The following is a 24,526-nucleotide window of genomic DNA, read 5'->3' as shown; positions in this document are numbered from 1 at the left end:
GTTCTGGTGCTTCTCTTTGAGGTCACCTCATATGCATATTTTAATTTACTGTTACATTCTTCATTGCCATCATCAAGTGTTTTCATTATCCATTACTCAGAAGAAACAGCACTGTCTTATTACTCCCTCCCCTCTCTCTCTGACTCACTGTGTCGCATTGTGTCTAATAAAACAGCCTCAGATTTTACGCCTGCTTTCATCCACATGTTACATTTTTAGGTGCAGTTTGCTCTGCTGGAGCTAATCCTAGGAAGGATAGTTCACAAGCAGTCAGTTTTTAAGTTTCTGTTCCCTTCTTCAATAATTTAAGAAGAAGCAGCCTATAATATAGTGCATCTGGAATGTATTCACAACACCTTTTTCGCCTTCACAATTCTACACACAATACCGAAAATTGACAAAGTGAAATTCTTTCAAATTTATTAAAAATGAAAAACAAAAATATTACATGTATATACCAAGCCTTTGCTCAGCGTTTTGTTGAGGCACCTTTGGTAGCAAATACAGCCTCAAGTCTTTTTGAGAAGCTCAATAATAATGAATGGGGAGCATCAGCTTGTTTTCAGATTTCTCCAGAGATGTTCAATCAGGTTCACGTCTGGGTTCAGGCTGGGCCACTCAAGGACAATCACAGCGTGGTTTCGAAGCCAAACCTTTTGTTATCTTGGCTATGGATTTTTTTTAGTTTTATAAAGACGTTTCACCTCTTGTCTTCATAAAATGTAATGAAATCCGGTTGCTTTCTTTCCAAGAACCTACACAGACATATAGCTGTATTTATCTTTCCCTCAACCTTGACTAGTCTCCCAATTCCTGCTGCCAAAAAACATCCCTACAGCATGATTCTGCCACCACCATGCTTCATTGTTCATGTACCTTTTTCCTTAGGAGTAGTAAGAGTAGCAACACTGGAGTAAGTAGGTGACCATGGCTCAGGGGGTTGGGAAGCGCATCTGTAACCGGAAGGTCGCCGGTTCGATCCCCGGGCTCTCTGTCCTGGTCGTTGTGTCCTTGGGCAAGACACTTTACCTACTGGTGTTGGCCAGAGGGGCTGATGGCGCAATATGGCAGCCTCGCTTCTGTCAGTCTGCCCCAGGGCAGCTATGGCTACAATTGTAGCTTGCCTCCACCAGTGTGTGAATGAATAGTGGCATTTTAAAGCGCTTTGGGTGCCTTGAAAAGCGCTATATAAATCCAATCCATTATTATTATTATTGTGCGCTTTGTCACCTCCATGACTAGGGCCATTCTACGCTGATCCCTCAGATTGGCCAGGCAACCAGCTCTATGAAGGTTCCTGGTGGTTGATTTATTTACAATGATGGTACAAGTGAAGTGTTGCGAATACTTTCCAGGTTCAGTGTAAAAACTGCACGAGGAAAAATACATAGCTTTGCAGCTTTTCCTCTAACTTATTAATGTCTCCAAATATTCATAGACTTCAGCTGATTAGCCTCTCTCTCTCTCCCTGATTTTTGATGCACCATTTCAAATGCACACCACTTGTAAGCCATACACTGCTGTGGAGCTCCAATCCTTTCTTAAATTGCATCCTTTTTAGCAATAAGATGACAAATGTGTTACAGTGCAGTCCACACAGCCTTTGGACTAAATGCATCCATCAAAGAAATAATGAGTGAAACACTACCCCTAACTCCCCCTCTGTCTTTCTGATTGCAGGCCTGTTTGGACCTGTAGCAACCGAGGCTATTACAGGGTGTGGAAAACAGCAGGTGCACAACAAACCCGTGTCACTATGGCTGCAAGTGTGTGTATAGTGTGCAATGTTTATTAGGGTATGTGTATTTTAGGGTTTTAATGATACATCTGGTGCTGCACTGCCTTTCTTTCTGTAGAAAGGTTTCTGTTGCTCGCTGACCATCTGGTTTGCATCAACATGTTTCAAATAGCCAAAGCTCTGGTGGAGGTAAACTTATGTACTTCGTTACCTATATAACAACATTACTTTCTTTAAGCTACAAAATGAAATGTCCTAAACTGATAAACTAAGACTTTTTTGGTTCTATATTTTATTGCTTTTGATATATAAAACAAGTGAACCATGGAGTGCATTTACAGGGTGAGTGTGGCTCAATAGGAACTGAGTAATAAAAGACAATAACCCTAAACATCATGCTGAATCTACACACTACATAATGAAAAAAAAACATCTCTTTGGACTTATAGGGCAGACAACTCAACACAAATACTATTAAAATGCTTATCAGACTGACTCATAAGAATGCGACTGAGCTTAACCACCACTGTAGTTTGCTCAGCAGTGAGACCAAAATGAATTTCTGTTTAATCAATTACCTCACAAAACCACCAAATTCTTACAATTTAACATAGCTTGCAGTCTATTGCTATTTAGTACTAATGCACACATGCACACATTTGGATGCGTCTCCACATTAAGCTACAAAGAAACATGAAACATCAGGATGTCAGTTATTCTCATTAGACACACTTTAGTAGGAGGCTACTAAACCCTATAAAGCAGCTGACTGCCCAGTGACAATATGTTCATTACATATTAGGGGTCAACCATGTGTGAATGCACATGCAGTGCAGCAGAGTTATATAAAAATGGATGGCATGACAAAGCTTACATGATACCCACTTTTAACTCTCCAGTTCTCTAGGAAAGTCACTTTGAGTTGAACATGCTAAAGAAAGTTTATACACCGATCGGGCAACATTACTAACATTGACAGGTAAAATAAATAACACTGATTATCTCTTTATCATGGCACCTGTTACTGGCTGGGATATATTAACCCTTAAGGACCCACAGTGACACTGGTGTCACCGCCCCTTTACACTTAGAGAAAAACTATTTATAATGGTTTAACTTTGACTTTTAACTAATAAAGTCCCTAAGTGACGTCTACTGCACAAACTAGTTCAGTCATGTGACAAGTGAGGCACTCTGGGTGTTCAAGACACCATTTTCAAAGTCTTGGTCCACCTGGTTAGCTAATGAGACCACTCTGCTAATTTTAAAAACTTTCTTTTCTTTTTCCAAAGGTAAGCTTTTACTCCTTCAGCAATTCTAAACTTTAGATAAGATGTCATAGGTCACTTGTAACCTAGTTTGGTAATATTTGTGAAACAATTTGATCTAGAATCAGTTTGTTAAATATCGCTGTGACAAATATGTCACATCGGGCATTAAACTCCAAATTTTCTTAAAAAAACTGATGTGACATATTTGTCACAAAAAGACAAAAACTGATCATTTGCTTAGCCACTTTAGCTTATTCAGTTATTTTAATTAAACATATTCTTTGTTGTTAATTCTCAGTCATATTTAACTAAATTCAAGCATACCTAATTTGTTAAATTACCTAAATTTGTGATGGAACTTTACTTTAGCTTTGTCGAGGCGTTTTTCAGTTACCCCCTATTTTCTGTCATTTTCACTCTTTTGTAGAATGGATAAAAAGAAAAAATATAGTGTTCAAGATGCACTGGAGTTTATCACTGCAGAGGACAGTGAGTATGAGGGATGTGAAAGTAGCTCAGATGAAGATTCTGAAGACCCTAATAACATCCCCCACAAAGACGTGGAGAGTGATGAATCAAGTGAATCCAGTGATTCAGACAGTTGTGATTCAAGTGATTTAGAGACAGAGACACATTCAAGCCATATAGACACTGGGCAGCCCAAGGCAGCTATCAAAGGACAAAAATTCTCCTGGAGAAAGAAAATGTTCGAAACCGCTGAGACCACATTCAAGGGACCCTGTGCCAAACCTCCAGATGAGATCCACACTCCACTGGAGTACTTCAAAAACTTCATCACAGATGATATGCTGCTGTTGTTAATGGAACAAACAAATTTATGCAGTGCACAAAAATCCAACCATCTGAGAAATGTAAATACCACTGTTAAAGAACTAGAAATACTCATTGGTCTCTATCTGAGGATGGGTCTATGCCAAATGCCTGGAAATCGAGCATACTGGGAAAATGACATCAGGTGTCCTATGGTAGCAGATAACATGTCCCGCAACCGATTTCAAACCCTGTTGGGATCTCTACATTTCACTGACAAAACAGATTTATTACACAGAGATGCAGAAGACAAGTGCTGGAAGATCCGTCCATGGCTTGAAATGCTTCGCAAACAATGCCTGGATATCGTCCCAGAGGAGTACAACTCTGTTGATGAGCAAATGGTACCCTTCAAGGGGACACACAGCCCAATAAGGCAGTATGTGAAGGGAAAGCCCCACCCCTGGGGATTGAAAATCTGGGCCCGGTGCTCATCCTCTGGTATGCTCCATGATTTTGTTGTTTATCAAGGTGGTACTGGGAAGAAGACTTTACTTGGGATTGGAGGAGATGTTGTGGTGAAGTTGTGTGAAACTCTGCCAGCTGAGCAAAACTACAAAGTTTTTGCTGATAACTTCTTCTCCTCAGCCCCACTTGTGCTCACACTTCTTCATTGGGCTGATTTATTTTTTATTTTTTTTCCAAGAAGCTTGTTGAAGTAAACCAAGAAGTGTTACCATCATTATCCATGTTAAGAATTTGAAAATAAAAAGGAAATTCTGGTTTTAAAAGCAAGAAAGTGTTTACAGAATTACCTTCTAAATATGGAACAAATGTACCTTGTATGCCCAATGTGACGCATATGTGACATTTCACACCTGGGGCAGTGGGTGGAGCTATTACAAAAAAAACTTCAGAAATGTGTTATATATGATTCATTTGATATAACTTACAACCCCCATAATTTTCATGAAAGTAGAAATAGGTCTGGGTTCTTAAGGGTTAAAGCAGGTGACCATTTGGTCCTCAAAGTTTATGTGTTAGAAGCAAGGAAAATGGGGACGCATAAATATTTGAGTGAGTCTGACAAGGGTCAAAATTCTGCAGTGGTCAGGCTCATTGATGAGGGAGTGAAGGCTGGCCTATGTGGTCAGATCCAACAGATGAGCTACTTTAGCTCAAAGCTGCCTAAAAAGTTAATGCTGGTTCTGATAGAAAGGTGTACACAGTCCATCATAGTTTGTTGGAATGTATGTGACTACAGAGATGGAGACCAGTCAGGGTGTCCATGCTGACCCCATGCTGTCCACTGCCGAAAGCCCCCAACAATGGGCAATGAATGAGTGTGGCCTCATGTTTTTTTTTTTTACATACCATACCCGGATGCACTATGGGAAGAATGCAAGCAGACAGAGGCAATGTGATGCTTTAGGAAATATTCTGCTGGGAAACCTTGGGTCCTGTAATCCCTGTGGATGTCACTTTGGCACACACCACCTACCTAAGCATTGTTGCAGACCATGTACACCCATTCATGGATGCGGTATTGCCTGACGTCTGTGGCCTTTTTCAGTAGGCTAATGCATCATGAAGAAAAGCAAAAATGTTTCAGGAACAGTTTGAAAAGCAGAAGGAGGAGGTGTTGACTTGGCCTCCAAATTCCTCAGATCTCACTCCAATCAAGCATCTGTGGGATGTGGTGGACAAACAAGTCCAAACTATGGAGGCCCCACCTCGCAACTTACAAGACTTAAAGAATATGTTGCTATAATCTCGGTGCAGATACTATAGCACACTTTCAGTGGAGTCCATGCCTCAACAAGTCAGGAATGGACCAACACAATATTATACACAGCACAACAGACAGGTGGTTATAATGTAATGCCTGATCAGTGTATGTATTTACCAGTGCAAATTCTTGTCTTCAGAGAATCCCTTCCACATAGGAGGTCCAACTATTGCAATCAGATTGAATGTGAACACCCCACCACCATTTCCAAAAGGCTGTCAACCTTGGAATACCCACAGAAAAGGCCACCTAGCAATACTGTGACTAAAATGGAAGTAGCATTTGTTATGCTTCATTTCTGTTGCATTACAGGTTCAATAACACCGGTCTTCAGAGACTCACTGTGTTAAAGCTTACTCTTTGTCTCAAGAGGTTCATAAATTTCACTTTCAGTTGTTTTTGTTTTTTAATGTGACACAAGTATCCTGACACAGAAAAAAAATGTTAAAATTGCATGAATCTCAAGTGAAACAAAGTGTAAAACACAGAGTTTCCATGAACCTTGTATCATAACATAAATTAAATAAAAGATAAACAGAATTACTTTGTATTAACTACAGAATGTACTACTGGGCAGCTCAATTAAAATCAATGGCTGCCTGGATTATTCATGATTCAGAAACGCAGTGGGTATCTATGGAAGAGTATTCATTACCAGGTATCTCCCTTCGGAGTCTCCCATTTCTCAACCCACAATCACAGAAAAAAATTAAAATAACTAACCCATGGGTCAAGCACACTGTAAAGATCTGGAACCAAGTGTTAAAAATGCTAAAAGGGAATTTGACCATGTCTCGAGCTGTTCCCATAAATGGAAATGTCGAGTTCCTTCCATCATTGTCAGATCGGAGTTTTGAGAGGTAGGCGGGGAAAGGATTGATTACAGTCAATCAGCTGTTTGAAAAGAATGCTCTTAAAAGTTTTGCCCAGCTAAGGGCCAAATATGCTTTATCTCCAGGGGACCATTATAGATATTTCCAGTTAAGGGACTACATTACAAAGCATAAGAATTGGGACAATATTAGAAGAGAACCAATCGGGTTAGAAAACGATTTCATAAAACTGCTTGAAAAGACGGGTACAATGAAAAACCAAGTGTCTTTGATTTACCAGAAACTGCTGATTGACATGTCTGATAATACCTATCATATAAAACAACAATGGGAAATGGAACTTGGATGATGCCACATGGGAGAGTGTCTGCTGTGGCTGCCACAGAGGGGTGGGTAGTCAAATGTGGAACGAATTCGACTAGAAGGTTAAATTAAGATTTTTTAGAACTCCACTGAAAACCTTTTTATCCAAAAGTAGTGTCAGTGATAAATGTTGGAGAAATTGTGGGTTTGTGGGGGACCAGACGCATATCTTTTGGGACTGTGTTTGCATACAACAGTACTGGATGGATGTTAAGAACATTATACAGAACATATTGTCAGTTAACCTCCCAATGGATCCTCTGATCTTTTTGTTGGATATCTTTCCTGATGGTTTCTCCTATGAGCAGCACTTTCTCCACATCTCCTCCTCATGACTGCAAGAAAAATGATAACAATTCACTGGCTCAAACCACACCCACAGTTGCCCAGTGGCTTCTGAAAACTAGACATGTCTATACAATGGAACGGATAACAGCTCAACTACAACTAAAAGTGCCAACCTTTGAGAAAAATGGGGTCCAATTATAAAATATCTTGACAGGACACTCAGGCCTTAACACTGTTACATCTGTGCTTAGGAATGTAAGTATTGGTATGTATGTATATGTATATGTGTATGTATGTCTTTCCTTTTAAATTAAGTTTTTGAATAATCCTCACTATTATATACTGCAGATTTGGTCTCAGGTCATGTTGTTGCTGTGAATTGCCTTGTTACTTTTGACAATAAAAGTTCAAAAAAAAAAAAAGAATTACTTTGTATTGCTTGAGATGGCTTACAATCAATTTTAAGTGGTGCCTATAGAAGATTTATGATGAATTTGTATTAGCTCTGAATGTTTCCATGCCAGGCTCCTTAAGTCTGCACTCTAATACCCCCGCTATCAATCAGTCTGGAATGGAAAACATGATCCTGAAATTCTAAATTTAATGGTAGTAGTATTCACAATAACCCAAGTTCTAGGTCTTTCATCAACAAACAAATTTGAAAACAGACAAACTTAGACATGAACTGCATTTAATAGCGCCTTTTTTGTAAATAGTAAAATATGACTTGCTGCTGCATGTTATTTTGCTATTTTAAAATTTAAAAAATAATTCAGAAATGTGCATTTTAACCCAACTCGGATAGTTCATAGCCTTTACCTTCTGTTTCCTAATAAGCCTTCTTTCTGTTTATAGCTTTTAGCTCTGACAGATGTTCTTCTGTGGGAATCCTTCTGGCGAGAACACTGCACAACAGTTCTGCTAAATGCTCAACTGAAGCATAATATTTTTCACACTGAATGTGGTTATTGTCAAGTTAACAAAGTTATGTGTTGCCAAGTCGACTGGAACACTAGCAGATGTTTATTTTAACAGAATAAATTCTAGCAATTCACAAATTATGTAAAAGCTATGGAAACAAAGTTCATTCAAAGATGTTAAAATCAGGTTATTATCTTTATTATTTTTATTAAGGGAGGAACACCTGAACTGGATAAGTGGAATAGAATGGATGGATGGATTTTTATTAAGGTTAGCATGTTCCATCTAAAACACTTTAAAAGATACAACTTATAGACATTTTATAGATTCAACAATTGGTAAAGCAAAAAAAATAACTGAAAGCTGCAGTCCTAATTAATAAAAGTGTGGAGTAAAAGCTCCCTGACTCTCATTTCCTCATCAGTCAGCTTAATCACTCATGTAATCAATCTGTCTCAGGACCTTGAATCAATATCTGTTTTTTTGGAGGGGGGGTTGCTGAGAACTGAACAACATGTTCTGAAAAATGAAGCCATGATGAAAAATCGTACCAGCTCTGTCAAACATGCTTATCTGCATTAATGTGTTTTTGCGTGTGTTGAATATTGTCCTCTCCTTGCCCTCACCCAATAATAAAGTTAATGACATTAGCATTCTTCCTCTCCTCTTAAGTGGAGAAAACACCCAAATTACTGAAAGCATTTGGTGTGTATTCCCATGCTTGCTTGTTTGTTTGCAGTGCATGTTTAACTGAATCAATCGTCCATTTATAAATTATTCTGCATGTTCAACAAGAGAAAATCTCTTCTCTCTTCTCTCTCCCCACTGCAACTCTGACTCTATAACTTTTGTCTCGGAAGCTCAATCAACAGTATATTGTATGCTTTTAAGCACTATACATCTTCATTACCTCCCAGGAGCTGAAAAAAATAGCATGAGTATGGGTGTCCATTTGTGCTCTGGAGTGTGCACTCAGATGCACATGGGAAAGTTGATCTCTTTGGTCTTAGATCATATTCTATCTGTTCTATCTGCTGGTACTATATCCGTGTGTGTGTGTGTGTATGTGTGTGTGTGTATCTATGTCTTTCAGATAGTGATAAGATTTGTTGCCAGGGGAAACGGGAATGGCTGTTTCCAAAACTGGTTCCTGGCATCCCTCTGACTGACTAACTGGTCATCATGTGACAGAAAGAAGTGGCTCTATAAAGGGAACCTGGATGATTCACTGTTTAAAATAATCCTCATTTATCTTATAATGGGCCTTGTTCATTTTCTGTCTAAAACATGGTACTCTCATCTCTACTTACTTTGACTGGCTATTCCTGTTTAACAAAATATTGCAAAACACACACACTAACCTCATTGTTTAAAATTGTGTCTGCATTTTCAATATGTGCATTTTCAATTGTGTCTGCATCTTTAATATGAGCATCCAGCCTATACCTCATAGCAGATAATTATATTTTGGGATAGGAAATGGGGCGTTTCCTGTACCAGGCTGTAACAAGCTTGTTAATACTCTAATGTTAACATTTTAACATGGAAGTCTGTGGGGACTGACTTGCTTTTTGGAGCCAGCCTCAAGTGACCACTCCATAAACTGCAGTTTTTAAAATCTTGGTGTTGGTCTCTTTTTCAGCCCAAGAGGCTGCTACTTGTGATATCCTCTCTCTATGGCCAGGAGTAGAAAACATTTCCTAAATGAAGTGTTTAAAGAACTCGGAGCTACTGGCTCATAAATATGACTTGTACATACACAGACCTCATTATTTGAAACTTTGGCCAAGTTTAGTATAAGCATCCATCATTGTAACAGCGTACAGATGAGAGAAAATAATACAAAATATAAGAAGTCTATAATGTTCTGCAAATGATTTCTCTAGGTATGAACTTTAGCTTCCAACACAATTGCATTTTACTGCAGTTACAGCCTTATAGGGCAAAATCGTTCAGCTTCTACCATCCACTCTGCACCAGGAAACTGATTCTAGTAAGCTATTTTCATTTGGTAGAGAGGTAATCAGCAACAATGACCCAATAATCTGGAACACAAGTCACGCTTTAGACACTTTCATACACAACGCAGTAGAAAATCAGGCTGCTCACTCCCTACAACACATGCACAGACCAATGCATAAACTGATTAAATTCACATTCTGCAAACACCCAAAATTAAGCTAATGTGAATTTCCTAAAGATTCCTCGTATGGATTCAAAGGAAACATTAAAAAGAGAGCTGAGCAAATAAGCACGAGTAAGTCAGCGTGAGAGGATGGAACGAGTTTGTGGGTTCGGGTTGGGCTGAGCTTTTCCTCACGTGGACTTCAAGGTGCTCCCTGTCTGCGCGACAATGACAGCCTCATTATACATTCACACAAGCACATATTCACCACAAAGACCTAAACATATACACACACAAGTGTATTCCAACATATACACTTGTACAACTCTGTGTTAGAGCATAACCACTCATAAAAATACACAGATGGACGCATTCTTGATTTTTTTTCATCCTTTTTTATTCCTATACCCTTCGTGCATTAATCTTTTCATTCAAATAAGGCAATTTGTAAAAAACAGCTGAAGAATTTATAAGAATGCAAGTGAAAAATATTCCTTTTTCTCAGTTTTTTTTGTGACCATAACATTTTTCTTTATGTTGCTGGTAGGTTTCTAAGAGGTCCGCTCAGCTAAAATACAACCATGCACATTAGGCAGACCGAGGAGTCATGTGCAGAGCGCCTACATGAACATGCACGATGAAGCGAATCAATTATGTTTCAAGCCTTTCAACCAATTAGCACCAACCTGCACAGAAGGCGTCAGCAACATCATTCATCCTCGGGGGACCAACTGACAGACAGAAAACAACAAGAGACCACACAGACAGACAGACGGACACAGAGACTGCACAGTCAGAGTCCTGCAGTGCGTCCTCTGCAGCACCGCTCTCTTTTTCTCTCTCTAAGTCGTGCTTGCACAACCTGTCTGATGAATCCTGGTCTCCCCCTGTTGGTGTGTGTGACCGTGTCTGGGTTGACACACGTAACCACAAGTCAAGAGTGTTACGGCTTCAGGTGAACTACCTTTAGGTTTTTCTTTCACTGCCCCTCTACTGTGGTCCACCCTATTTTCATTTCTTCTCCATTCTTGCGCTCCCTTCCATCTTCCTCCTCCTCTCAGCGCTCACTCTTGCCTCAATCTCTCTCTCGCTGCCCTTTTTTCCCCCTCTTTTCCCCTGGGAGAATGTGTGCGGATGCAGTCGGCAGTGGTGTGACATCACTCTAGGATTTCCTTCTGCCTTTCCATCTTGAGTCAGTCATCCTCCATCAATAATAAGTGTAAAGCATTTTTTATTTATTTTTTTTGTCAGGACCTTCTTTCCCCTCTTTCTTCACATCTCCACAGTATTTAGTCCTTTTTATATTTTTATCTCCCCTCTCTCCTTCCTTCCTTCCTTCCTTCCTCTTCTCTTTCTGCCTCCTTGCACTCACCTTCTTAATAGGATGCTGATGCTCATAAGGCAGCGTTTCACATCCTATCACAACTGCACACATATAATCTTATTTATGAATATGGCAGGCGTTTAAGCTTTGCCAGCCAGCCGATGAAGCGTTTCAAGCCGATGCTAAAAATAGCTCTGTATTCTCCTCCGGGCACCATTCTCCTGCCTACCCCCTCCTCCTCTGTGTTTCTTATTATAGCAACAACCGAGGAGAGAAGAGACATTTATAGAAAGGACACAAGCTCTTTTATTTTCTGTTTTTATCCTTGCTGCTTGTAATACTCTCATTCACACACACTCACACTCACAGCTTCTCGTTCTTTTCAGCCGTCCATTCACAACCACATCACCTGTTTGGGTGTGCCGTGTTGAGAGGCATTTGACAAAAACACAAGGAGCAATCTATGCTAATGTTTTCTATTTATAACTAAGACTGACCTTTTCAGGTGTAAAGCTTGTCAGGTGAATCACTTCCCTTAAAGGGCATATACTATGTTTTGTTAACCCTGATAGCTAGCTTTCCAGCTAAGTACACAATGACTGTTAGTCTAGGTTAAGAAACAATCATCTTCTTATTAATAATTCAGACAATCCGTACATATGCATCCATCTGTGCTCTTTTACTGTTTCGACAACCATTTACAAATTCTTCATAAAGTCTTGCTGGTGTGATGTCATGGAGCACAATTTAACTTGCCAACATTTAAGTTTCAAAACTATGAGATTTGCAAAGTAAAGGAGTTTGGAGAAGTATGGAGACTGGATTGCAACATCCTTTCTTTCACTGTTTTCCGTGATGTTTAAACTAGAGATGGCACGATACCACTTTTTTATGTCCGATACCGATATCATAAATTTGAATATCTGCCGATACCGATATTAATCCGATACAGTGTGTTTTTTAATCAATAAAACTGTTTTTTTAATATCTTGCTGCATTTTGTATAAGTTCATACTCAAGTTTAAATAAACAACAACACTAAAGCTGTTATACCTGTATGTAAAAAATACATTGCGCCCAAAATATTTCATAGTTCAGCAATACTGATCAATCTAATAAACTTAAACCTACTCCATCCTCCCAATTCTGGTATTTTAAAGAGTACTTAGAGAAATATTAAGCAACCTAACTAATAGGGTTGCAAACTCCCAGCAAAAAAAAAAAATAGGGAGCCACCCCCCACCCTCCACCTCATGATGCTTAATCGATGTAATCAACTTTAATTTGATGCTGGGTAAAAAAAAAATGCACAGAAATAAATTATTTTTCAAGAATAATGAAATAGATTCAACATCTTTCTTCAACAGAATTGCAGAATTTACAGATGGTACTTGGTGTTAAAGAAAAAAGTACTAGCTTACTAGGGTATATTAGACTTAACAGTTACTATATACAGTAATGGACTTCTATACATTTTACATCAGATTAAAACTTTGGGTGTAAGATTCAGATAATTATTTATTAAAAGCTAGATATTTTAAATGAGAATAAGAAAGAAAAGTATGTCTTTGTGCCCCCCTTTACCTGTTCATGCCCTATCGGCCCCCCTGGCTAAACTTTGCTAGGTCCGCCCCTGCACAGTTACGTCAGCTACATAGAAAAGGATCCTGGTCTAGAAAGTAATATTAAATAAATTCTAACAACAGCTTATCAAGCTTAAACGTGCTGCTGTTGTTCAGCTGCTGGTTTCCTCTTTCTGGTGCAAAGTGGGCCAAAAACAAACAAGAGAGACAGACTCGCAACAGAAAAGCCGATCAGCTGATCATTAAGCAGTTTCCCGATTGAAGTAGCAGCAGGAAGGGGAGAGAGAAGAAGAGGCAGTCGCTCCATATATCGGTTGTTAAGCTTAACGTAGGTACGCTTTACAAACATTCAGAGATGAACTTACACACTTGCTTTACTTCTCTCTGGGAGAACTTCCTCGGAGATGAAATGCTGGTTTGGTAGCGAGGCTACAAATACACACAGCCGCTCTATCACGTGACGCATACTGCTCCGACGTGCTACGGTTATGAGCCGAGTTATGCCGTGTTGCAAGTTTTGTGAGGTGCTTTTTTGATATTTAATGGATCGGATTACATTTTTTATTTCTCGCCGATATCCGATCCAGTAATTTAGGTCAGTATCGGACCGATACCGATACGTAATATCGGATCGGTCCATCTCTAGTTTAAACTGATTCTGGCAATACTATTACACTATGTTTCAGTGTTTTTCAGTGTTGCATCAGTGGGAGATGGAAAGTCCCTGAGAGATGGTCTTAAAATAAAGGAGAGAAACATTTGTTGGCAGGTATGCAGTGTAAAAACAGTCGTAGTTTGACGTCATTTGGAGGAGCAATTCTCATATTTTGGCTAAAAGTTGTTCTCTATTACCAAAGATTTCCCAACAGTCACTGCTGCCTGCTCCATTTTTTTGAACTTTGAAAACATTTATTGACATTAAAACATTTCCAAACTTCTTAAACCTGAGATAAAGATTCTCAACTAAGTGCCAAACCCTACTAACCCTAAACTACCTCATTTAACATTAATTGTAAAATCAAGTCTTAGGCCACAAACAGGTCTTTAAAGGGGTGTGAAAAAAGCTTAGATTTTCTCCTTTTATCATCACTATATTTTGCAAAATGTTTCTCAAAAAAATTCCTGGATGTGTTTTTTTTATTATTTTGTTTTGTTTTTAGTTTTTTGTTAGAAAAGACTTCAGTCATTTTTCTCATGTTGCTTAGATGAGCAGATCTCTTTATTCTATACATCCATCAACACATATAACCACACTCCAAACATAGACTGTACATAAAAGATGCAAGCAATGTGCCAATATTGTTTAGGTGTTCTGAAACCTGATGTGATGAATGACTGATGGATTTGAACTAGGGGTGCCGCATGCTCATAGGTTGGTGATATGTGAGTCCCATGATAAATCACCCTTCTCTTTCACTATAACAGGCACCATCATTTACAAAATGAATATCTTATTCAATAAGATGTGAACTCAGTAGCTTTCATCATAGACCACGGGACATGAGGACAGTTTTTTCAAAGATCTTGCTACTGCTGGAATTCTTTTTGCAACCAGAGGAGTCGCCTCCTACTGGTCATTACCAAAAATGTAGGTGTGTGTATTGAGTGTGTGTGTGCACATGTGTTGTCGATCAACACTTACTGTGAAGCTGTTGTTGACATTCTTAGTGCTGGACTCTGCAACACTGGCATCCGACAGATCCACCTCATCAAAGATAAGAGACTGCAGAGAAGAGACGGTGTGGTGGTGGTGGAGGAGAGGAAGATCCAAAAAGCAGGACAGAGAGATAAAGGGCACAGAAGAGAACACGAGAGTGAGTCTCTGGAAATGCACAAGGCCGAACGTAGCCTATTGTTACTTGTATACTACATCATGAAGACAGCGGTGACTGGCTGTGAGGTAAATGTTGTTTCATGGCCACAGCAAAGCAGTCCTAAAATGAATTAGTTAAACCTTCTAGTGTAAAATGGAAGCAACTGTAAAAGTCATGGAAAACATAAAAGGACAAACTTGCTTTCTAACACTGAAACTTCCAAAATACTTCAAAGCTGAGAAAAGCGGATGGATTTACTTTTGAATTCAGTTTTAAATGTAAATGTGACGCTCAGGGAATTTAAGAAGGAGGAAAAAAACAGATGTGCCACCCATCAGCTCTGGTGTCCTACATGACACGTGTGGGTCATTATGATATGACTAAATAAACATCATAGACCATTTGGTGAGCTGTTTTTATAACAGGCATTTAGGAATTGACATCCTGGGAGATACCGCCTTTAACACCCACCTAAATACTTTGGCAAACCAACCTAAATGCTTTCCACTCAAGAAAAGCTGTTTCTTATATTCTTACATTGAAATGACACTAAATTTAATTCAATTCAATTCAGTTTTATTTATATAGAGCCAAATCACAACAACAGTTGCCTCAAGACACCTAGTATTGTGAGGTAAAGACCCTACATCGTCAGCTATCACCTAAAAAGTATTTTCATTTCCACTATAATAGAAACAATGATTGGGAGCATGTAAAATACCTTACTGATTTTTATTTCCCTTGAAAATCTGCACAGCATGCAGGTCTGTTGATAATGTGTGATCACATCAAACACCAAACAGCAGAGCAGTTTGGAGGCAATTTTGAAACCAATTTTTAAATTGTTCCTCCTCGTTTATCTGCAATCATCCGTATTCCAGCATGATAATCAGATTGAACTGAGATTTCCTTATGCTTCATTGATGTGTACTTCATTGATAAGTATCACAATTGTCAGAGATGAGCGTAACATTGGAGATTCAAGCTTAGGAACCTGACTGGAAATATGCTCATCCTAACCGTGCAGTTCCATTGCACTTGAAAACAAATGTATTATATTACAGTTTGTGCCTATTAGAGCAAAATCTGTCTTTCTCTGATACAATTCTCTTCCCTAAACTAGTCAACCTAATCTAGAATGGACTGGTTGATTAATTGGATGATAGTTTCTCATTCAGCTAACTAATTCTCATTTACCAAACTACTAACACGGTAAAGTGCACTACATCAATAGCCTTTCAGGAGTGATCCATTACTTTTGGTGGACCAAAAAACACTCTTCTGTTTTCAAAACTGAGGACTCTTCAAATCTTAAGATAATATTTGCAGCTTACATTTACCAAACATTTACTCAGTTTGCTCTATACTAACTGGAAGAATGACAAAGATGTAAAATGGCTTTATTTAGTAACTAGAAGAAAAGTTTGGATCGGTTCACACACTTCAACTACCAGCAAGGCGTGGTATCTACTGTAAAAGCATTAAGTTAACTTTTGAGTGTTAGGATATTTGCCCAACATTCATGTTTATTGCATTTAGCTCGTCTACTTCTGGTATAATTTTTTTGTTTAAAATAATTTAAAATGACCTATATAGCATAATCTGGATTATTTTTTTTTTTACATTTAGAACAAGAAAGTCACTGGTATAGTGTGCACCATATACTGGTTTAGACAGTAATTAGTCTACAGATGTGATACAGATGTTTCCAGTAAACTAAAATGTTATTAAGGTGGACTTTTTAGTTATTGTGTAGATTTTTATAAATTTATTTTATTGCATTTTATTACAGTGAGCGATTCTGAACAGGGACAAAGCTTATGGTCAAACAATAAGCCTAATTTTTCTGGGACCCATAAAGTTAACTCAGTTTCTTTTCATGTCCCTGGAAACACATCACCACAACACAGATACAGTATGAGGCTATCAACAGGCTTTCCCTCTTGTGTTTTCCTTTCTCCACCTAAATGAAAATAGTATGAATGACATGATGGTTGATGTTAATGTGCTTTATTGAATTTCTGTGTGGTAGAGGAGCTGGAGCCAGACGGAGAGGAGAGCCAGAGTCTGCAAACAGGAATATGATATCCTAACAGAGCTGTGATGTGTAAGGCATGCAGCTGAGCTCTTAAAGAGCCACAGGCCAAAAACCAATGGCGTCAAAGGAATGCCCTCTGACTGTGTGTGTGTGTGTGTGTGTGGGAGGAGTGACTTGCTGCAGCTGTCAGAGGGAATGCCCAGCTAACAACACTCCACGGGCCTGGCTGGAGAGGGCTACTAGCCAAGGCTTACTGTGTGGGTGTGTGTGACAGCATTTACACATATGCCTACAAATGCATGCGACCTAAGTGTGAATGGCATGCCAACACAAATACTGTCCCCCTGTCACAGCACTCTGTGCTGCTCTCCCTTTACATCACGTGTGTGTACCAAATGTTTGTGTGTGCGTGTTTTGTTGACATACTCTTTCTCCCTCTCTCACATTCACCACACCATCCCAATACACATGCTAACACACACAAACGCAACTTTGTGTACCTAACTGTCTTGAGGTAAGCTGTAATGAAAGCCGACAGTGAATGGTGGACAAAGGCGAGCATCCTCTGTTACCCATAGATCCAGAGCTTTGCTCAGTGGCAGCATCTCAGCAGCCTCAACAAGCCTCCAATCCCTGTACCCTGTCCTTCTCACAGCAGGTCATGTGATGACTTACAGATTGTTTCATAACTGATTGTTTAATCTAGCACGCAATCCAGAAATCTACCTATGACTCACTTAACTTTTAACTCTGATGTTTTCAGTCTTCAAATCAGGACTATGAGTCCTGATTTGACTCAATGGGCACTGCTTTTCTAGGAGACAAACCAAAAACTAACGACTGTCGCATTTTGTCTCTCTTTGTGCTCATTCTGGATCTTTAATGTTATTGTGTTTTTGTCACTTTTTGGGATAATTTTGCTTGTAATTGGTATTTTTTTCCACCTGTCTTGCTGATCATTCTGTGTATGAGTTCACTTCATACAGAGGCTCTGGTGTCCTCTAGGGCGCATTAAATAAGCCATCCAAGGAGAGGAGCATAGCTTGTTTGACAAAGTGTGATGCTGAGATGTGGCCTTACGGATGGATCAATGAGGAGGCCAGGCTTCTTAAGCACAGGGCAGCACAGCCAGCCAGGCAACCTTGGAAACACCAGAGTGTAGTGATGGACATGTAGGGGACAATGAGCACTTATTTATAGATAAGAACATCTTGTCTGGCTGTGACACAAAGAACATGCTTACTTTAACATTTTGGATTATTAAATGGAACCTGTTATGCTTATTTCCAACCCAATATTCCGAACTTGTTGTTTTGCACTTAAAACTCAGCCGCAGTGCATTCATGGGTAGAGTCAGTGTGTCTGTGCATAGCTTATTTAGCAAGTCACAAATGCACAACAGTGGCAGAAGAGATCAAAAGTTTCACAGCTTTAGTACTGTTTACCTTCACTGGCAACATCTTAGATTATTACTTGGGTTTGGCTGGGGTTGCTCTGACTTTCCAAGTTGGAAATCAAAGTTGAGGGAGCGTTCCAGAAAAAAATTCCAACTGGGAACTCAGAAATTCTGACTTCTGACTTAATCTGGAACACACTATTAAACAACAGATGGGTGGGGCATATGTGCACAGCCATATTAAGGAAATCCCATAGACAGCATATAAAAAACAGAAATAGCTACTGAGTCATGAGCCGTTGGCTTTGGATTCTGCGTTTGAAACTTCAATGTTAAGTGTACTACCATCATATTTTTAGCGCCAAAAGTGACCAAATTTAGTCCAGAGGGTGGATTTATCAGCAAATGTACAGTTGGTTAGCACGTTGCATTTACAAGTGGTAGGGGTGCAACGTTCAAACAAGTTCAATAAAAGCACGAGTCCATGTCAGCATCTCATAGTGGTGGAGGTGACGTTGAAAAGACAAATATCACCTGCAGCTACCTGTGTGAGCACACCTGTGATTTAAAGCAACTCTGCCAGTTCAGAATTTTAACATGGCAGTCTATGGGGATTGACTCACTTTGGAGCCACCGCCGCAGGAACTGACATAATACAGAGTCAAAAAAGAGAGTGTGAAATGGAGCATCAAAGCATCCTGAAAACATGGGCTTTTGGCTCATATGATGATGTCATTATAAATCATGGTTAATATAATAACAACAAACCTAATATGGAAATTATACTCTTTTAAGAGCTGTTTTTACCATTATGTTGTTTGTCCTTTTTTTTTAATGATGCTTCAGTTGCTCATGCTTATGCTTCTATCTCTTGGATTATCTATGATGGACCCAGATGCCTTGTCCTCCTGGGTCTTGTCTGGTATCCTTAGCTGTCTTCTCTTGGGTTCGTGCAGACCACAAGCAGGACAGGGAGAAGAGAAGGGGTCCAGGTGACACTCAGCTCATTGTGGGAGTGGCTGGTAAACAATGTTGCTGTTTTCTGATTAGCTGTGCTCATACACTTTCTTTAGAGTTGATTTTCCTTCCTCATCCTTGCTTGAATACACAAAGCCTGGATTTATGAGGCCTTCTTGCCTCAGGAGTGTTCTTCCAGACATTCCAGATGCTTTGCCGTGTTTCCCCTTGGTGAGTGGACTTTACAAGCATAATGTGTCAAACCTTCAGTTCCTATGCTCTCCAAATCAGGCCGTTTCAGACTACCACCTCGTGGAGCGTGGCTCTATTTAAGTCTTTGACTACAAAAAACTTCATGTTAAATAATTGACTACTATTCAAGAATTTAGATTTCTTATTACCTACTGAAACCAGGCAGCATGACTTAGACACACTCCCATCAGTAAATAATTCTGGAATTTTATTTTTTCCTCTACTATGAAGTTGTCCAGATTGGTTATAGTTGGTGATTTTAACATGAATATTTGATGAATCACTCTGACCTCTTCGCTAGAAGTTTTATCAGTATTATTGATCCTTTTAAACTCAGCATGCATTTGGCTTGACACATAGCCAAAGTCCTGTGATCAGGACCTGCTTGCTGTGCATCACACGAGGCTGAGAACTAAAGATGACAGGGCTTTGGGAGAAGTGGATTCTAGACTCTGGATCTTCTGATGTTGAGCTCTTTGGATTTGATCTTCTCTTAAAAAGCAGCTAAATCTGAGCTGAATTTTTTGCTGTCATGTTTTTAGTATTTGGGTTGTGAAACATTTTGTGAAAAGTGTTCAAAGGTGCTGTATGAATAAATGTCTACTTGACTCAGGAAATAAGGAAATCCATAACAGGTCACCTTTAAGTTTAACTTATTTTTCCTTCTTCCAGCACAGCCATCAAGAGACTCAAGGCATGACAAATAACACACACTGTAAAGCAATGAAAGCCACACTCCTCACTGAAGATAACTTATATATAGGCCTAGTTAGGGCTATAACTAACTTTAATTAACAGGCTAAACTAGGCGTGGCTTTACAGTCTCTGCCCAACCTCAGATTATATAAAGCACATTCATGTCATATAGTAGTGAGTTCTTGCAACCTCCTTTGCTGCATTGTTGATGGGAAGAATTTTTTTCATCTTATTTTATCCATAAAATATCCCACCCAAATCATTATTTTGTGTCAGCAAAAATTTAAAGTGACTCAAGAAAAAATAATAGAGGATATTCAATCCATCTTGAGCCTTTAAAGCCATATGGCATGAATGCAGCACTGTTTTATACTGGTAAGTGGTTAAGCTGTCCTGGTGGTCTGGCCCCTGGCTGTGCTGTGCTGACCCGAATTCTCACTAGGCCTTCCTCAGATCCGCTGGCACCCAGGGGTGGGGGGGAGCGTCGTGCGCCCGTCCAGCACACGGACAGAACTCGCCAGCACACGCGACTCCTGGACACTCTGCGTAGCGCCCGCTCCTGCCAGTGTGCCAAGGCACTGCCAGACTAGTGCGAGTGCAGACAAACGCATACACACAGAGGTGCACATACACACACAAGTTCCAGACCGAGGAGGTTAGATTAGAGGTAAATGGGAAAAAAATGTCAACAAGAGTCAGAATATCAAAGGTTAAAAGGTTAAGATCTCCTTAAAATAAAATAAATGTTTAGAGGAAAATTAAACACATTAATGGAAAATTAATTTAACTGCTTACAGGTAGAGAAATAACTGATCTAACAGAATTTGATAGGTCAAAAATGAGAGCAGGGATGTAAATAAAAGTAATAATTAAACACTGAATAACAGTATCATTCTCATACCGGTACATAAATATGAACAGCCGCTCGCTTAGCTTAGCCTAGCATAAAGACTGAGAACAGAGAGAAAGCAGCTATCCTGGCTCTGTCCAAAGGTAACAAAACACACCTCATAAAGCTCAGTAATTAACACAGTGTATCACCAGGGTGGGACTCCTTGCTAAGCAACCACCAGAGGCTCCAGGATGTGACAAGTCCCATTCAGAACTGTGTCCAGAGGGCTTGATCAAGGAGATGATACATTGCACCTGATTTTAAACCGCCCTGCCTTCTGTATCATGTTAAAGTTTACTTGTTTTTAAAGCACTACATTACATGGGGTGAGTGTGGCTCAAGAGTTGGCAGTTTGTCTTGTAATCGGAAGGTTGCCGGTTCGAGCCCCGGCTCCGACAGTCTCGGTCGTTGTGTCCTTGGGCAAGACACTTCACCCGTTGCCTGCTGGTGGTGGTCAGAGGGCCTGGTGGCGCCAGTAACCGGCAGCCTCGCCTCTGTCAGTGCGCCCCAGGGCAGCTGTGGCTACAATGTAGCTTGCCATCACACCACTGTGTGAATGGGTGGATGACTGAATGTAGTGTAAAGCGCTTTGGGGTCCTTGGGGACTAAGTGAAGTGCTATACAAATACAGGCCATTTACATTTTCTCACTCGCTGGTATTCCAGCTCAAATTTTCTAACTATTCCAAAGTGTAGGACCAGAACATTAATTTGGCGATACCTTTTGGCTTTAATGCTCCAAGCCGCTGGTGCAGGCTGCAGGAGGAGCTGATAGCAGCAATAAATACTGAAATCATTAAACTTAGAACCAGCTGTTTCAACCAGGCTTTTCATAGACCATGCTTTATAGAAATGACTTTATGCTATTTTATGCTTTTGGTTTTTATAATTATTTGACTTTTCGGCCCATATTGCATCATTTAAGTCAATAAATAAGATCTATTTATGTACATTTTAAATTATGATACTTTGTCCTTTCAATGTACTTTTACCACTATTAATTATTATATTACTGTTTTTAGCTCTTATTAATTATGACATACATTTTGACATACATACCCACATAGCAGACAGGTCTGGCCCGGATCTGGTGTCAAGCCGGGACTGCTAGCTGACTTCTGGCATGGTAAGATATGGGCCAGGCCTGGCGTAGATGGCACTGTTTATGTGATGGCATGCCACATCTGGCCCAACTGTGGTTTGGTTTATGTGGCCCACGCTCATAGAAAACAGGTCTGGCCCTGATCCGGCATCAAGCTGGCACTTCTGACTGACTGGTGTCATGGTAGGGTGTATGTGAACCAGATGTGGGCCAGCTCTGGCAATGATGGCACTATTTATGTTTCTATTTTCCTATTTTAGTTAGAAGATCCAAATGCCATGCTGCAATACTATACTGCTATGGTAGCCAACATTTCAAATGCAGGTTTGACAGTTTTGTGAGTGAACACTTTATCCAAAACCTAGTGAGGGTTTACTCATGTTTACCACTGGGTGGCTGCAGCTCAGAAGGTAGAGCAGGTCACCTACTGATTAGAAGGTTAGTGGATCCCTGGCTCTTCCAGTCTGCATGTCAAAAGTGTGAATGTGTATGAATGTAGTTAGGAAGCACTCAGTTTAGAGAAAGTGTGTGATTGGGTGAATGTTGTATAGAGTAATCCGGGAGAGTAGAAAAGTGCTATATAAGAATCAGTCCAATCACTGTCTGAACAGAGTTTTGTCATGTTACTTTTGCATTATTATGTTCCGGCACATGTTGTTATTACATGGCTTGATTAAGGTACACATTAGGCTGACATCTGGGGCCAGAGTTGAAACTGTTCTGGGCCAGCACAGGGCCAGCAGTGTGTCTGCAACTGGCTTTGTGTGGGCCACCTCTGGCAAACCAGATCTGGGCTACCAAAGGGCCGTCATTCTTTGCGGTATGTGGGCCATGTGTAAGCACATTGTGTGGGCAGATCTGGGCCATACCAATTTTGCTATCTGGGTAGTTATAAGCTAATATCAATATAGTTATATTATATCTTATCAAGTTTTATGGTCCTCAGCCGGAAAAGGGTGGAGCGCCCACTCTGGGTCAGGGACGAGTTCTTGCCCCAAGTGGAAGAGTTTAAGCATCTCGGGGTCTTGTGACGGGAGAAGGGAGCGGGAGATCGACAGACAGACTGGTGCTGCAGCTGCAGTGATGTGGACGCTGTACTGGTCTGTTGTGGTGAAGAGAGAGCTTAGTGCAAAAGCGAAGCTCTCAATTTAACTGTCGACCTACATCCCTATCCTCACCTATGGTCACAAGCTGTGGGTGGTGACCAAAAGAATGAGATCGCGGATACAAGCGGCGGAAATGGGCTTCCTCCGAAGGGTGGCTGGCCTCTCCCTTAGAGATAGGGTGAGAAGTTCGGCCATCCGGGAGGGGCTCAGAGTAGAGCCACTGCTCTTTCACATCGAAAGGAGCCAGCTGAGGTGGTTCAGGCATCTGACAAAGATGTCTCCTGGGTGCCTCCTGGGCGAGGTGTTCTGGGCATGTCCCACCGGGAGGAGGCCCTGGGGCAGACCCAGGACCCACTGGAGAGATTATATCTCTCGGCTGGCCTGGGAACGCCTTGGTGTTGCCCCGGACAAGCTGAAGGAGGTGGCTGGGGAGAGGGATCTCTGCTTGGGCTGCTGCCCCCATGACCCGGCCCCGGACAAGCGGAAGAAGATGGATGAATGGATGGATGTTTTATGTTTTTCATTTATAAGAAGTAGTGCTTATTTTTATTATTTGGTGGGGTTTTGCTCTGCCTTGTTGTCAGCTTGTTAGTCATCTGTGAAGTCCTCTGCAGTGCTAACCTGCAAGTCTTTATAGGTAAAAGGGCTGACTGACTGGTCCAAGCCAAAACACAATATGGTGCATAATCTGCTGTAAAACAGCAAAATGTCTTTTCTCCCTTCTGATTTTTTCACAGGTTAAACAAATGAGGTTTGAGGACAGAGCAAAGGCTTCCTGTATCTAGCGTTTATGCTAAGCTAAGCTAATCAGGTGCAATTTCAAGATATGTATTCACCATACAGACATGAGAGGGGTATTTATTGTCTTATCTGCAGTTCCTTAAGAAAATAAATAAGCGCATCGCATCCTTAATGCCAGAATGTGTTTCTCAGTCATTTGTGGCGTTAGAATAACAGTAACAGTAAAAGCAATTAGCAATTCATCCCCAGTGGCCACTAGAGCATGTGCACCATGTGAGGAAACACTCAGTAAACCTACCTTGGCATCTTTGGCGTAGTAGAGAGTTCGTCCTCTCAGTTTGAAGTAGCGCTTTTTCCACCTCTGGAATGAGCTAGTCTGTTTCAACAGCAATCCCTCCTTTATACTTGTCTGCAGGGAGACAGAAAGACATCACAGAAATAAAACATATATATCAGAGGAACCTTCAGTCAAAAAGTAGCACAGACCTTCTCTCTCTCTCTCTCTCTCCCTCTCTCTCTCTCTCTCT

The 24,526-nt window shown here is 40.3% G+C and overlaps 1 protein-coding gene across 13 annotated transcripts in view; it reads right to left on the bottom strand.

Annotated features, from left to right (window-relative positions):
- Window positions 1-24,526, bottom strand: part of dgkh (diacylglycerol kinase, eta) — a 108,307-nt gene that overhangs the window by 69,337 nt on the left and 14,444 nt on the right. For 11 of the 13 annotated variants that reach the window (XR_010096454.1, XR_010096455.1, XM_063496762.2 and 8 more), the window contains 2 exons: window positions 24,298-24,408; window positions 14,649-14,729 (listed from right to left, as the gene is read on the bottom strand). Coding sequence is in view for 10 of the 13 variants with exons in the window: in XM_063496762.2 (XP_063352832.1) it covers window positions 14,649-14,729; window positions 24,298-24,408 (192 nt within the window). In the remaining 3 variants the exon portion in view is untranslated. Of the gene's footprint in view, window positions 1-10,785; window positions 11,005-11,063; window positions 12,053-14,648; window positions 14,730-24,297; window positions 24,409-24,526 lie in introns of those variants that run through there. The other 2 variants (XM_063496766.1, XM_063496764.1) reach the window with 2 other exon arrangements.

This window comes from Pelmatolapia mariae, linkage group LG16_19 (genome assembly GCF_036321145.2).
Source record: "Pelmatolapia mariae isolate MD_Pm_ZW linkage group LG16_19, Pm_UMD_F_2, whole genome shotgun sequence".
Taxonomy (NCBI): domain Eukaryota; kingdom Metazoa; phylum Chordata; class Actinopteri; order Cichliformes; family Cichlidae; genus Pelmatolapia; species Pelmatolapia mariae.
The sequence above is the reverse complement of the archived record's forward strand: the minus strand, read 5'-3'. Positions and strand labels throughout refer to the sequence as shown.